Source organism: Eleutherodactylus coqui, chromosome 12, assembly GCF_035609145.1.
Source record: "Eleutherodactylus coqui strain aEleCoq1 chromosome 12, aEleCoq1.hap1, whole genome shotgun sequence".
Classification (NCBI taxonomy): domain Eukaryota; kingdom Metazoa; phylum Chordata; class Amphibia; order Anura; family Eleutherodactylidae; genus Eleutherodactylus; species Eleutherodactylus coqui.
Genome location: NC_089848.1, coordinates 131,515,836 through 131,532,187, shown reverse-complemented (window position 1 = coordinate 131,532,187; position 16,352 = coordinate 131,515,836). Strand labels below are relative to the sequence as shown.

Below are 16,352 nucleotides of genomic sequence, written 5' to 3'. Positions count from 1 at the left end.
TCATGCAAATGATGGATGATGGAGAATTTCCAGCTCTATTTAATCCGGAAAGACTTTCTTCTCCGCGACTTCCAGTTAGTGAAGTAACCGAAGGCAATTAAATCTATGAATATAAATGGCTCATTATGAATGAGTCCCAATGAGATGTCTTATCAGTCACTTGGCTGGAGTGCGGGGAGCAGGCTGCGGACGCTCTGTTGTAACACACAAAAATCTGTTTATTTCCTGAAAACCTATTTTTAAGCCTAAACTGCGTTCTGTCGTTGCTGGCGCTGCTTTGTCCAAGACGAGACTCGGAAGCAAGACGGAATCTGAATGAACATCAATGCAGTCTATCAGCTGCTGCGTTATCATGTCGCTGCACATGTGCCGGGAACGGAGCCGGCGCTCCAGAGGCAATTTTCCCTATCATTTAACAGAATTAGTCGTGGGGGGGAGTGGGGGGGGGCTGCTGCTGCTTTCATGGAGACGGGAAAATGATGTTTCTCTGGAATGTTTGCTGTATCGACACTGATGACAAAGAGGAATCCAGCGCCATTTGTATCCCAGATTGTTAACGCGCCGCGTCTCAAGGAAAATTAGGGAGAAATCTGTTAGTAACAAGATATTACATCGGGGGTATAACTCAGTATGAAGCCGGAGAGGAAGAACAAGGGAATGGCGCTGCTGAGGGCTATATTCACAAGGCTGATATTCGTGCGCGACTTCTCTCCATGTCCAACACGGAAAATGAACCCATTTACATGAGCGATTTTTCTCATGTCCTGTTTTAAGTGATTCTCGCTTTTTTTCACCCATTCATTCCTGTGGGAGCGCAAAAAAAAAATCCCACTGCACTCGTATGGTGTGCAATTTGCATATGAGTGCGATACGTTTTTTTTCCTATTTTAGCTGTTGGAACAACATGTGATTTTTTTGACGCACAAGTAAAACACGTAAACAGCGGTGAGATACGTTTTTCTCAAAAAAACAGCGCAATATCTGTAAAATGTGATATCGCTCCAAGAACTTGGGCTGATATTGGACTCGCCCGTATAAATCCAGCTCTTATTAAGACAGGCCAGAAAAGCCCACGAGTTTTGTGCGTTTGCGAGATGCAATGTATTAACCCATTGTTTCCAACAAGTTCATTTACGGGGGTGTTTTTTTCTCTTGTAATGATGCGATGCTGCAAGGCGGAAAAACTGAAGCGTGTCCCATTTTTCGGTGATATTGCAGAAAACTCACCATTATTTGCTATGAGCGAATTAAAAATCACTTCGCACTCACGTGAAATTCACGCTTGAACGTGTCCAGGAGTGCAATGCGATTTTTATTATTTTCCTATTGAAACAGCATGTAATATTCACGCGTGCGATAATCGCATCTACCGCAAGGCAACACGATTTTCTCACAAAACGCATCGAATAGAAATTGCAGATTTTAAGAGCGTTATATCGGCCTTAGAGCTTAAATAGACGAATGTGTTTCCGCAGGTTTTCGCACATGTGAAATTCACGCCCATAAAACATTGAGTTCAATGGATTCGTTCTCACAAGCGTGTTTCTCGCGGGCAAATTCTGCGTGCGAGATAAGATAGGACTTGCCCTATCCTTGTCCGTGTTATGTAGAAGTCTATGGCAGCTTTAAAAAAAAGGGAAGGGGAGGAGCTACTCTGCCTGAAATGCAGGGAAAAAAGACAGTTGGCCCTAATTTGGCGCTAAATTGCCATTCTATTCCACGAGAAGCGCGTAGCATGCGAGCGAGCAAACTGGCATTTTGAGGGCAGTAATGACACTACTGTTCTCCGGCACCTGCAGTTCAGGCAGTTTAGAGCCAAACTGTGTTCATGCACAAATACGCTGCATGGCGGCGATTATATTTACGCATATGTTCGTCTGTTTCAGCCCTGAGGGGGAATTTACACACCAGAATATTCCTGAAAGTGGCAGCTAAAAATGCTGAAAATTCTGCACCAAAATCCACGTTTCAGAGCGGGTTATGGGGCGGAAGCCTGCAGCAGCAGATCACATGGACGTATTTCTGAGACGTAAAAACTCCCAGCCAAGCCAATATAGCGCCGGGCGTTTTTACGCTGGGCCCGAAAGATAGTCCTGGAACTATCTTTTGGGCCGGAATATGTTGGCCGCGGCTGCAGGTGGGAGCGAGTTTAGCAGCATGGTTGCTAAACTCCCTCCCTCTGCTCTCCTCCCCCCATGCAGGCTCATCTCTGCTCTCCTCCGCTGGCTCTTTGTAATGTGAGGGGGCAGGACAGGGCAGAGCTAAGTGCTGGCCTGTCCCACCTCCTCCCATTGCTGTCTGTGGACAAGGGGCGGGAAGAGGGCGGGGCTAATCTCCCGCCCCTTGTCCATAAGCATCAATGGGCGAGGCGGGTGTATATCGGCCGGCCGTGAAAAATGGTCGTCTGATATATGCTTGTGGGAAATAAGCCTAAGGTCCATTTAGACACAACAATTATTGCTCAAAATTCGTTTTAGCGATCAAAAGTGAGCGATGGCTCTGCTTTTAAAGACGATCGTTTAAACTTAACGATTATCGTTGGAAAACGGATGAGGCGGACGCAAATTCAGTCGTTCTTTTATCGTCGGGTAGCGTTGACATTTAACAATAATTTACCACTAAGGGCTTAGTCAGACGGGCGTTTTTTGCCGCGATTTGCGGATCGCATGACGGATGCGCATCCGCAAATCGCGTGACCGGTGCGCGCATGTCGCCCGCAAATCGCCCGAAAATCTGCTCCTAGCCGCGTTTCATTAGAAACGGGCCGGAGCTGTCCAGCGCATTGCATTCAATGGAGACGGCAATACAGCCGTCTCCATTGAAAGCAATGCGCTGCGGGCGAGCCCGGGATGAATTGTCGGTAAGGGCTTAAATATATAAGCCCTTACCTGCAATTCATCCTAAAATGTGTTAAAATAAAAAAAAATTGCATTCTCACCTTCTGCCGGCAGCTCCGATCGGCCGTCCTGCAGTGGGTGTGAAGGGGGTGTGAGTCAGACCTGCCCCCTGATTGGCTCAGCGCTGAGCCAATCAGAGGCATGCCTCACTCACACCCATTCATGAATTCATGAATGGATGTGAGTCAGACCTGCCCCTGATTGGCTCAGCGCTGAGAGGCAGCAGTCACTCACCCATTCATGAATTCATGAATGGGTGTGTGAGTGAAACCGGCCTCTGATTGGTCAGGCTGTGACCAATCAGAGGCGGATCATTCAGCAGGCGGGGATTTTAAAGCCCCGCCGGCTGAATAGTGCCGAGAAGCAGTTCAGGAGAACTGACAGCGGCCGCGGCTGGACTCCAGCTGCAGCGGAAAGGTGAGTATACAATTTTTTTTTATTTTAACACATTTTAGCATGAATTGCAGGGAAGGGCTTATATATTTAACCCCTTCCCGACAATTCACCCCGCGCACGCCGGCAGCCCATTGCTTTCAATGGAGCGGCTGTATTGCCGCTCCATTGAATTCAATGGGCAAACATCGTTCTTCTCTGCCACAGCTGTTACAGCTGTGGCAGAGAAGAATGATTTGTCTTCTATATGTTCTCAATGGGGTCGGCGCTGCTGCCGCCGGCCCCGTTGAGCGCATATACAGAAGCGAACAGAAATCGCAGATCGCAGATAGGTGCGATCTGCGATTTTTTGTTCTATAATTTTTCGGACGAGCGCATAAAAAGCGCTCATGTGTCCGATACCATTGCGAAGCAATGGTTTTAAAAAATCGCCGGACGCATGCGCATGCGCAAATCGCGGCAAAAAACGCCCGTCTGACTAAGGCCTAATTGAAGTTTGTTTGAAAGGCGTCAGTGAAGGTAAAAAATCGCTAATCGACCGAACGAATTTCATGTAAATCAAACGAAAAGCAAACGGTCTGGCGGACTTGAAGACAACGGTGAGCGAATTACTAACGAAAACTGCGAGACGGGCGCGCGTTTACACGTAACGACTATCGCTCACTTTCGACAATTTTAACGAATTTTGAGCGATAATCATTGCGTCTAAATTGGGTTTTAGCCGCGTCTTTAGGGGAGTCCTGTAGAAATATTCCGCACATGTAAAAGGTCTGACTGCCGATCTTGAAGCGGAATTGATGATAGAATTCTGTTATTTTCAATTCTGCATCGAAATCCGTCCGTTCGGCCCTGAAGGGAATCAGAGCCAAAGACTGTGAAAATATCTCATAGTTATTGTATTCATTTGGCGTCTTTGTAAATGGAATGTAACGCGGCGACGTCTCCACCGACCACCATGTGTCACCAGGGTGCGATCACAAGACGTCCAATGAACGCCACATCCTGCATTATGTCTACTTTAGCGGGGGAACGCTGGGGTACAATCAATACAAAACAGGAAAGCGGTTGGTTGTTATTTTGTAGCCCCATTTGTAACGCCCTCCAGAGAACGTTCCCGTGTGCCGAAAGTGATGCGCCTTTTCTGTAGTGGAAAATCCGTGGCAAAATCTACATCAAAATACGCATCATCGGTGCAGATTTTGACTCGGATTTATCTGGGGATCTGCAGCTGATTTCAGCCTGAATATAATGGCGCTCCTCTCATCTCCGAATATTGGGCGCTCACTGCCAGCACCAAGAGCGCAGCACGTATTGGTCAATGTCTTAAAGGGGTTCTCCCAATAGGATATCTTTTTCTCAAATGCAAGCCATCATGGAAAGAAAATGATCACTGAGTTTCAGTTATTGCCATCAGGGGCATCCAGAGGTTCTGGTGCCGGTAATATGTAGCTGCGGTGAGTTTTTCCCAGTGGGAGATGCTATTTCATTATTTTCCATTTATGGCTAAAAAGGGGTTCCTGAGTAAGGAGACCTCCTTTATGATATTCATATGTCATAATAGGGCATATGGACCAGGGCTGGCCCCTTGAGACAGACCCTTGAATGTAATTTAGATTCGAACATTTAAAGGGGTATTCTGGTCTTTTTAAACTGATGACCTCTCATCTGGAGAGGTCATCAGTGGTTGATGGATGGGGGTCTTCCACTCTGGACCCCTGTCCATCAGCTGATCATCAAGTCCACTGCACTCTGCATAAGGCCGAATGTCATCATCAATGGTCAGAGGAAGCAGGGGAAGGGCCAAGTTCAGTCCCATTAACATCAAGGTGGGCCCCATGCTTCTACACTTCCTGCTCAGGACATGACGTGACCATGGGAGAAGCAGGAAGCAATTTCAAGGGGAGTGAAACCAGCGCTCTCCAAGCTTCCTCTGACCATTGATAATTATGTCAGCGCACCGGACGATCAGCTGATGGTCAAGGATCCCAAGCAGCGGACCCCCGTACATCAACTACTAATGAGATGAGGTACATTTTGCACCTGAAGGAATCGTATCAAGGATGGTGTTTGAACGGACAATTTCTTAATAAACTGCCCTCAACGATCAAAAAACTTGAAAGCAAAGATCAATGGCACTTTAGGAGGAGGCAATATTTCTGTGATGGACAATCCTTCCTGATATATTATGGCCACACATGCCATACCTGCCTGGGATTATACATTACTATGAGTAAACCATGATTGCACTTGAGTTTATACATTATACACAGGGAGAATACTCCATAAATGTTGATAACATTGTATTCCAACAAAGCACAAAGAGAGACAACAAAGCTGCAGTACCAGCTCTGGCCAAAGATGGCAGAATAAACATGTCTACTTGACTCCCTCAAATGTCCATATAGCTGAGTGTGGCAGTGTGTGACTTACATATTTTTACATATTGGGACACACACAGACTGCAGTAACTCTCCTAGACATGATTTCTAACAAATTCCCATAGATGTGTGGAAGCATTTGCTTCCATTCCTCAAGGAGTGTTTCAGATAGTGATGCGGGGGATGATGGGCGTGTTGGGCGTGCACGGATATGTCTTTCTAATTTATCCCAAAGGTGCTTGAAGGGATTGAGATATGGACTTTGGACCGCCAATGAAGTTTGTAGATGTTGTAATCCTCAAACTCAGCCTCAACACTGCGTGCCATATGACATGGTGCTCGGTCATGTTGGTAGAGATACGGAGCTGTACCAGCATATTGCCACAGGGTAGGTGATGCCACATTATCCAGAATGTCTCTGTACCCATTGGAGTTGAGGATGAACTTCACTATAACCAATGGCCCTAGAAACACCCCCACACTATAGCAGAACCTCCTCCAAACTTCACTATTGGGACGATACAGTCACATAGAAACCGCTCTCCAGGCAACCGTTATGTCCAAGTACGGACATCCAATTGGAAGATGGTGTTCTGTGATTCATCTGTCCACAACACTTGTTAACACTCATCTACAGTCCAAGAATGACGCTCCAAATCCCATCACAGGTGCCGCTGTGCATTCACTGCTGTGATGTTGTGTGCAGCTGCTTATCCATGGTAACTCTTCACATGCTGTTCCCTATGGATGGTTCTGGTACTAATTGATGTTCCAATGGCCAGTGAGACCTCCTGAGCGAGGGCAGACAATGTGTGGGTGATGTCTTCACAGCTCATGCAAGGCTTCGTTGTCCACGTTCTAACAGTTTACGAGGTCTCCCTGAACGTGGCGGCACCGTGGTCAACAGTGGACTTTTAAAGGTCCATAATCACCTCGTTGTCCCATACTGATTGGTCAATGTCATCTCACCACCAGACCCCATTGTCAGCTCTACACCTGGTGACATCCCACCAGCAAACCCCATTGTCAGCTCTACACCTGGTGACATCCCACCACCAGACCCGTTGTCAGCTCTACACCTGGTGACATCCCACCACCAGACCCGTTGTCAGCTCTACACCTGGTGACATCCTACCGCCAGACCCCCGATATCAGCTCTACATCTGGTGACATCCCACCACCAGACCCCTTTGTCAGCTCTACACCTGGTGACATCCCACCAACAGATCCCATTGTCAGCTTTACGCTTGGTGACATCCCACCACCAGACCCCGTTCTCAGCTCTACGCCTGGTGACATCCCCCCACCACACCCCGTTGTCAGCTCTACACCTGGTGACATCCCACCACCAGACCCCTTTGTCAGCTCTACACCTGGTGACATCCCACCAACAGACCCCATTGTCAGCTCTACGCCTGGTGACATTCCCCCACCAGACCTCATTGTCAGCTCTTCACCTGGTGACATCTCACCACTCGACCCTGTTATCAGCTCCATACCTGGTGACATCCCACGAACAGACCCCATTGTCAGCTCTACGCCTGGTGACATTCACCCACCAGACTCCTTTGTCAGCTCTACACCTGGTGACATTCCCACCACCAGACCCATTGTCAGCTCTATAACCGGTGACATCCCACCAACAGACCCCGTTGTCAGCTCTACACCTGGGGGCATCTGTTGGTTTCTGTATTGGGATCTCCTGTGTGATCTTCTCCTTTATACCTAATGCTCGCACGTCCAATTTGCATATCCCCTTTACCTGACAGCACAGGATTTGTGGGAGTACCAATACTTCTGCCAACATAGTGTACATTTACCTTATATCTCTTACGATCAGTTTTGCTGATTGTAATTGATTACATATAAATAGCAAAATTTACAAAAATATTCAGAATCTAGCCATTATAAGTGAAGATCAGATCCGTGATATATATATATATATTAATTATAGCAGTAAATTTGCTTTGAACATCTGGTTGGATTTAAATTAATACTAAACTTATAATTACTGCGCAATCAGCCATTTCACATAACACCTGCAAGAAAAAAATTCCAATTTTCTGGGTTGGAGGCCATTTTGTCCTTACTCCCATATCCCTAGATACAGAAATGTTACATTTCTCAATGCTACATATCAGCATTAGAAAATGGCTGCAATTGTGAAGGTGCCGGAGCAAAACCTGCACTGTTATGTCAATGAGGACGACCTGACAGCTCTCAGTCATGGGGTTGGTCATTAAAGTAATTATAGATATCACATTTTTGACTGAAATGGAAAGAATGTACCATCATAAAAACTGGTAATTGCATTGGCAGTTACACACGGGTGAATAAATAGGTCACGGATGACAGCTCCAATCTCAGCAAAAAAGATAACAATAGAGACAGTCATACAGTCCGCAGAAGACGCAGATAGTGCAACCAAATCCATTACTAATATCTAGCAATAATAATATTAATATAGGCAAAAAAGGGTCAGCATCCAAAAGTAGATTTAGATGAAAGAAGCCAAACAGCAACATTAGAACAAATAAAAATGTTTCATGATAAAAGATGGATAATAAAAAAGTTATACTCAGAAAATGTAGTTATTACAGAAGCTACTTATAACCTAGAAGAGCAATTAGTCTTTATTTCAGACTTCAAAGCAGGCAATATATATATATATATATATATAATACAAATATAAAGTGAATTAAAGTAATGCATGGATAGATAGATAGATAGATAGATAGATAGATAAATATGGATATATAGATAGATATGAGATAGATAGATAGATAGATAGATGGATGGATGGATATATAGATAGATATGAGATAGATAGATATGAGATAGATAGATAGATAGATAGATAGATAGATAGATAGATAGATAGATAGATAGATAGATAGATAGATAAATATGGATATATAGATAGATATGAGATAGATAGATAGATGGATGGATGGATATATAGATAGATATGAGATAGATAGATAGATATGAGATAGATAGATAGATAGATAGATAGATAGATAGATAGATAGATAGATAGATGGGAGATAGATAGATAGATAGATATGAGATAGATAGATATGAGATAGATAGATAGATAGATATGAAATAGATATGAGATAGATAGATATGAGATAGATAGATAGATAGATAGATAGATAGATAGTTAGATAGATATGAAATAGATATGAGATAGATAGTTAGATAGATATGAGATAGATAGATATGAGATAGATAGATAGATGGATAGATAGATAGATAGATAGATAGATAGATAGATATGAGATAGATATGAGATAGATAGATAGATAGATATGAAATAGATATGAGATAGATAGATATGAGATAGATAGATAGATAGATAGTTAGATAGATATGAAATAGATATGAGATAGATAGATAGTTAGATAGATAGATATGAGATAGATAGATAGATAGATATGAAATAGATAGATATGAGATAGATAGATAGATAGATAGATAGATAGATAGATAGATATGAAATAGATATGAGATAGATAGATAGTTAGATAGATATGAGAAATGTATTCAGCCACCAAAAAAGCTAATGTAAAAATATATTTCCAAATTGAGAATACACAAATGCATTTATATAACAGAAAAAAAGATTAATGAAAAAATAACAAAACAACTAGAAGAACTAAATTTATACTTAGGGATAAAATAAATACAAAAAAATCCAAAACGAGTTGTAGCAAATAAACCAAAAATATAGAATTAATTATATATAAAAACTTAATAGATGAAAAAATAGAAAACTAAATCTAATCAATCAGACAAAAAGAATAAACCAATGTTTTCTCTAAATACTTATGTGCATATAAAACAAAACCCTGAACGACACATGAAACAATATAAAGCCTAAAGGTCAAATTATCACATTATTATCATACAGGCTGAAAACAATTTTTCAAAAATATCTTCAAACTATCCCTTTATTCCTCAACATGATGAGAGAGGGGCATTTGCCAATGTACAATAAACCTAAATGACTCCAGATAATGAGTTCACCAGACTGAAACATCGCTGTCTTTTTGATCTGTGCATGGCCGTGTACTTGAGGAGAAGAGCCCTTTGGTGAAAATAATCTGCAGCCTCATAAATCATATAGTGTATGTTCAAATTTCACTTCACAGAACATAATGCCGGTAACATAGATTTAACTCTATCAGTAACATAGATTGCTGAAACTTACTGTTTTATCATTAAAATTCAATCTTGTTTTGTAAATTTTTGTAATTTGTAATTGTAGCTTTTTTTTTTGTTTGCAAAAAAATAATCAAAATAACCATAAAAATGAGATGTAAATACAAACAATCAGCCGCATTACCTGTCTTAATGGCATATTTTAAGGCAGTCTTGCAGTTCAGTAGGACCCCCTCCAAATTCTGCGGCTGGTCTGACAGCTCCCAGTCATATTCCTGAAGAAGCTCATTTGGATAGTGAAAATCAATCACTTTGGTAGATCGGTCGAAGGTTTTGACTATATATTGTAATAAAATGTCTATAATTTCTTGCAAGAAGCGCAGGGTTTCTGCCTCTCCATTTTTTGCAGGTAAAAGATCTAAACATTTGGGGAAAATGAAATTGGTTTTAGCAAAAATTCTTTTTTTATGTCCTAAAAGAACATTCGATTATTATAAATGTGAAGATAAATGAAATGACCAACATTCCTGTTACTACATCATGTAATAGTATAGAGATTTTGTATCTTTATATTTTATATACATTTCATATAACATTTTCAGTATATTTTGATACATATAGTAAAGGTTATATTGAGAATGTGTGGTTTATAAATAAACAGAGAAATTATATATAACATATACAACAATGGCTGTGTGTTAAAATCCTATTAAACTACATCTACAATAACTGTTAAACCTTATAAAACTAATAACAATTGTGTTTATTGGAAAAGTTAGTTATTGTGGCATTTTTCTATCTATCTATCTCATATCTATCTATCTATCTATCTATCTATCTATCTATCTATCTATCTATCTATCTATCTAATATCTATCTATCTATCTATCTATCTATCTATCTATCTATCTATCTATCTATCACATATCTATCTATCTATCTAATATCTATCTCTCTATCTATCTATCTATCTATCTATCTATCTATCTCATATCTATCTATCTATCTATCTATCTATCTATCTATCTATCTATCTATCTATCTAATATCTATCTATCCATCTCATATCTATCTATCTCATATCTATCTAATATCTATCTATCACATATCTATCTATCTATCTATCTATCTTTCTCATATCTATCTATCTATCTATCTATCTATCTATCTCATATCTATCTATCTATCTATCTATCTATCTATCTATCTAATATCTATCTATCTATCTATCTATCTATCTATCTATCTATCTACCTCACATCTATCTATCTATCTATCTATCTATCTATCTATCTATCTATCTATCTATCTATCTATCTCATATCTATCTATCTATCTTTTCTGTATGATGAAATATTATTTCACTACAATGTATCTATTTGTAAAACACTTTAAAACATACTAGTTTTGGTAAATACAATAATTTTAAAAATGCCGACCGCCTACCTGTTGAGTACAATAAGGAGAAGTTGAGTTCGCCCTTCTCGCAGCTGTATGCATGCTTGTCATAGCTGGAAGCCATTCCTTTGTCGCCAGGACACATTTCATCTTTGTTTGTTAGGTCTCCTGATTTTTCACCCTCTCCATAAAGTAAAGCTGGACAAGGAGATGCAAACTTTAGATCAAATAGGAACATCCGCCCAATAATGTCAGTGTTTCATTGGAGATAAAATAATGTATCTATAGAAGGTTTATACTCACCACATAATTTTGAGCTGATTCCTCCTGTAAATTTTTGAGCAACTTGACAAAAAGCTTTTGCTAGAATGGAAAAACAGTTAATTATTGTATATACGTTTTATTTATAATTTCATTTCTTTTCTTTCTTTTTTGCCTCTTCCTTTCCCTAATTCTTTCCCTCATTTTGTTACTTTTTTCCCTTCCTGTCATCCCTCAGTTCCTTCCTTTACTTGTTTGTTTCTTTATTCCTTTCTTTCCTCCTTCCTTGCATCCTTTCTTTCTTACCCCAGTTTCTTTCCTCCCCTTGTTCCTTTCTTTCTTTTTTTCTTTCTTTGTTTCTTTTTTCCTTCTTTCTTTCCTCTCGTTCTTTGTTTCACTCTTTTTTTTCCTCAGTTCATTCCCTCTTCTTGTTCCTTCTTCCCTCCCATTGTCTCTTTCTTTCTTATTAACCTTCCTTCCATTTTCCTTCTTTCCTTTCTTCCTTCTTTCCTTCCTTCCTTTTTTCTTCCTTCCTTCTTTCCTTCCTTCCTTTCTTCCTTTTTTCTTCCTTCCTTTTTTTCCCTTCCCTTTTCCTCCCCTCCTTCCTTTTCCCCACCTTTCTTCTTTTCTTCCTTCCTTCCCTCCAATGCCATCATTATTTAGATCCTTACTTTTAATACATTCCCTATCACTCCTTATCCCCATTTACTCAATCATTCCAATGATTAAAGTATTCTAATAATTTCAAGCATATACTCAGTTATTGATACACTGAGGTTAACTGTGTATGCACAAGCTATAACATCCATCCCTTACCTGTTCCAGGATTGTCAGATTCATTGTTCCCATCTTCTCCCCCAAAAGACCAAAATCCAGAACCAGGCGATGCCATCCCGACCACTGCAATTACCAGCAAATGTGGGCAGCGAGCTGATGGGAATATTGCTACTTAATAGCTTGAACAGGAGCATAGAAAGTAGCAGACAAAGTAGAGATCAGTTTCTAGTGAGAGGATATAAGTACCAGTAAGCAATAATATAGGTGTTCTGAAGAAAGTCGTAGATGCAGTGGAAGCAGAGCAGGTGACAGGCAGGTCTGTACGGAGGAGTCTGTAGGGAGCTGTCCGCAGTGCTGAACCTGCTGGAATGTGCTGCTGTCTATGTGGAGCTGTCCATGGTGCTGATCCTTCTGCACTATGGGAGCCTCTGCCTGTGAGCGCTCCGCAGTCCTGAGTGAGATCTCTGCACTTCACCAAGTCATTAGAATCCCAGAACTAGAAGCATCAGACCCCTGCGAGAATGAGAGAGCATCAACCCCTCCCTGTGCTCTCTCATCTACCTATTGGTAAGCAGAACTGTCTTTTCTGAGAGCGATTTTCTGGGACATTTAACATGAAAAGCTGAACAGCTATAAAATGACTGTGCGGAGCGTCACAATGACATCAGAGGAAGAAAAAAAATGCTTACTGTTAAGGTTTCGTGTGTGACAATATTACACACACTATACAAATACACAATGTATATACTGTCTATATAATATCTCTATATGTACTGTCTATATAATATCTCTATATGTGTATGTGTAGCTGTGTTATATTCCATACAAAAAGATGCATCAGCTCTCAGTTTGATAATGGAGTAGACTTGACTATGTGGGTACCACCGAAGGCAGTATTGGAGGGGTTATTGCCACGTTTCCCTGAAAATAAGGCCTACCCCTAAAATAAGTCCTACCCTAATTTTTGAGGGGAAGAAGGAGTGGCTTGAAATATAAGTCTTACCACAAAATAAGCCATAGCTACACCACATGAAAAAAAGCAATACATTACCTAGCAGGTGCCGTCCGGATCCCTTCCGCTGCTCTCCGCAGTTCCAGCTGGCTCCCTTGCAGTTCTCAGCACCAACAGAAGATCACTTGCTGGTAATGGGGTTTGTAAACCCTACCTCCAGCAAGTGATTGCTCTGATTGTTCTCGAGTGCCGTGGCTCAGCCAATCACTGCAATGCTTGATGAACCAATCACAGCCATTGTGATCTTCTGTCGGTGCTGAGAACTGCAAGAAGTCTGCTGGAACTGCGGAGGCCAGTGTGCGGGACCTGGACAGTGCCTGCTAGGTAAGTATGATAACACATCCCCCGAAAATAAGACCCTGTGCCTCTTTTGGGGCAAAAATTAATATAAGACAGAGTCTTATTTTTGGGGAAACATGATAGTGTAATTCCAAAGAGGAAAGTATTGAATGAGTTACTAGTGGGGTACCATAGGGATCAGTATTGAAGGGGTTCCTAGTGGGGTACCACAGGGGGCAGTATTGGAGGAGTTACTAGTGGAGTACTACAGAGGGCAGTATTGGAGAGGTTACTAGTAAAGTTCAACAGGGGACATAATTGGATGCAGTTTCTAGTGGGGTACCACAGGGAGCAGTATTGGAGAGGTTAATAGTGGGGTACCACAGGGGGCAGTATTGGATGGGGTTACTAGTGGGATACCACAGAGGGCACTATTGGAGGGGTTACCACAGGGGGCAGTATCGGATGGGATTACTAGTGGCATACCACAGAGGGCACTATCTGAGGGGATTACTAGTGGGGTACCTAATCCAAGAGGGAAAGACAAAGTGCCTTTTAGAAATAAAGCTAAAGATTTTAACTACATGTAAAGAGTATAAAGCTCCCCAGAGTCCCATCATAGTGTAAGGAAAAGACCTTGACGTGCATCACAGACCAACCTTCTTCAGAGGGGTCTGGATAAGTTGGAGGCAGAAAAGTGTCAGATAAGGTGTAACACTGATAATGTAAGGTTCTGCACACAGGCAGCAAATCCATGTCACCATTACACGCTACATGGGAAACCACTGGGGAATACTGAGATGGAAAATAACTTGGGGATTTCAACCCCCAACAATCATGTTAAATTTGGAAAAACCCTCCCGAAAATGGTTACCCTAAGTTCATTTTAACCCCTTTGTAACATAACTAATTTTAGCCTTAAGAACCAGTAAGTCATTTCCTCTTTTGTGCTCCAGCAGCCATAACTGTTTTATGTCCTCCTCACTGAGGCTATATGACAGCTTGCATTTTGTGGGACTAGTTTTTAAAGGAACGAATTTCGGGTGCATATAATGGCTAGCATGTCACTGCAAGGAAGACTTGGCCTCAGGTAGGAAAAGTGAGAGGACTACGCACCTCCCTGAGCTCGAGAAAGTTTGGTGCCCTGCAGGCATGATATAAAGGATTTGTGCTGCGTCACAGACAGCGCGCAGCATGCAGCAGTGAGAGAGCAGAGTCAGCTATAGCCTCAGCCTGCTGTCGAGTGGTTGCAGCCATTAAGAGGGTCTATGCTGTGAGTGGCTTCCCCATGCTGAGGGGCTGCCTAGAGAGAGACCAAGGAGCCCTGTCGTCTCAAGGAGATGGAGAAGCCACGTTATTCCTTAATTGTTCAGTAAAAGTGTTTTTTTTTCATTTGCCACCTCTTCCTCTCTCAGTCATCGCCACGCCATCATGTGACCTGTACTGGGCACATGCGACCAGCCTGTTACACCAGCGCCATTACACAACACCACCCTGCTTGGAAATACACTGCAAAATATATTATATTCTTGATATCTTACATGCACATACTGTATTATACTGCATGTCTCCAGAAATTATCATCCAGTCCCCTTTAAGTAAGTGTCTGTAGTTCTTCTGCTTAGTGCAGCATTTTATATTGTTGCTTCCAATCTCTTTGTGCTCTAGAAATATTTTGGAAAGTCCCCCCACGCCCCCACCCCTCCTTCTTATCTTGAGCCCAGAAGCTGAAATGCCACAGTTGAGCTTAGTCATCATTAGGATTGTCACATAGTGATCCTTTGTGAAAATTCTACTAGGTGACCAATGAAGCGTAAGATGCAAGACTGAAACAGATTTATACCCTCACGTCTAGATGGGACCCTGCAGGCAGCGCTGCCATTTCCCTGCCCCACTGGCTTCACACAACTGAAGAGATAGGAGATAGAGAGAAGCCCTTAAAGCTTCAAACATGGAAAGAACCAGAGAATGAAAAATACTAAATAAAAGAGTACAATAAAGTTTGGTATAAAACATTATATTCAACTGAGGTGCAGAGATATACAGCGCTGTGCAAAGGTTTTAGGCAGATGTGGAAAAAATGCTGCAGAGTAAGAATGCTTTCACTAATAGAAGGGTTAATTGTTTATTTTTGTCAATTAACAAAAGGCAAAGTGACAGAACAAAAGAGAAATGTAATCCCATCAGTATTTGGTGTGACAGCCCCTTACTTTCACAGCAGCATCCGTTCTTCTAGGTACACTTGCACACCGTTTTTGAAGGAACTCAGCAGGGAGATTGTTCCAGACATCTTGGAGAACTAAGCACAGATCCTCTGTGGATCTCGGCTCGTTCCAATCCTTCTGTCTCTTCATGTAATCTCAGACAGACTGGATAATGTGAGATCAAGGCTCTGTGGGGACAAATCAGCACTTCCAGGATTCCTTGTTTTACTTTATGCGGAAGATAGTTCTTTATGACATCGGCTGGATGTTGGGGGTTGTTGTTCTGCTGCAAGAAAAATTTGGAGTCAATCAGATGTCTTCTATTTCTGAAAAAAAATTCTTGCTCTGCAGCATTTTTTCCACACCTGCCTAAAACTTTTGCACAGTGCCATATGGCAGCTAATGCTCGAAGCTAGCCACTGGCAAGCAGTAATAATAACTGTTGCTCTGACTCTATTGTCTGGATCTATTTTAATGTTTACCTATTTCGGGGGAGTGGAAGGTTTATGTACAGATGTAGCAAAGTTTAACTTGACCCTTAACATAAGATAGCTTTTGGCACAACAGTTCTCTGCCCGTTCAATAA

The 16,352-nt window shown here is 41.6% G+C and overlaps 1 protein-coding gene across 1 annotated transcript in view; it reads right to left on the bottom strand.

Annotated features, from left to right (window-relative positions):
* GAD2 (glutamate decarboxylase 2) overlaps positions 1–12,404 on the bottom strand; it is a 107,983-nt gene extending 95,579 nt beyond the window's left edge. Inside the window, exons 1-4 of the mRNA XM_066585682.1 lie at positions 12,311–12,404; positions 11,537–11,596; positions 11,282–11,431; positions 10,020–10,253 (exon numbers count right to left, since the gene is read on the bottom strand). Of these exons, the coding sequence (XP_066441779.1) occupies positions 10,020–10,253; positions 11,282–11,431; positions 11,537–11,596; positions 12,311–12,386 (520 nt within the window). The 5' untranslated portion in view covers positions 12,387–12,404. The remainder of the gene's footprint in view (positions 1–10,019; positions 10,254–11,281; positions 11,432–11,536; positions 11,597–12,310) is intronic.
* Positions 12,405–16,352: the final 3,948 nt, after the last annotated feature.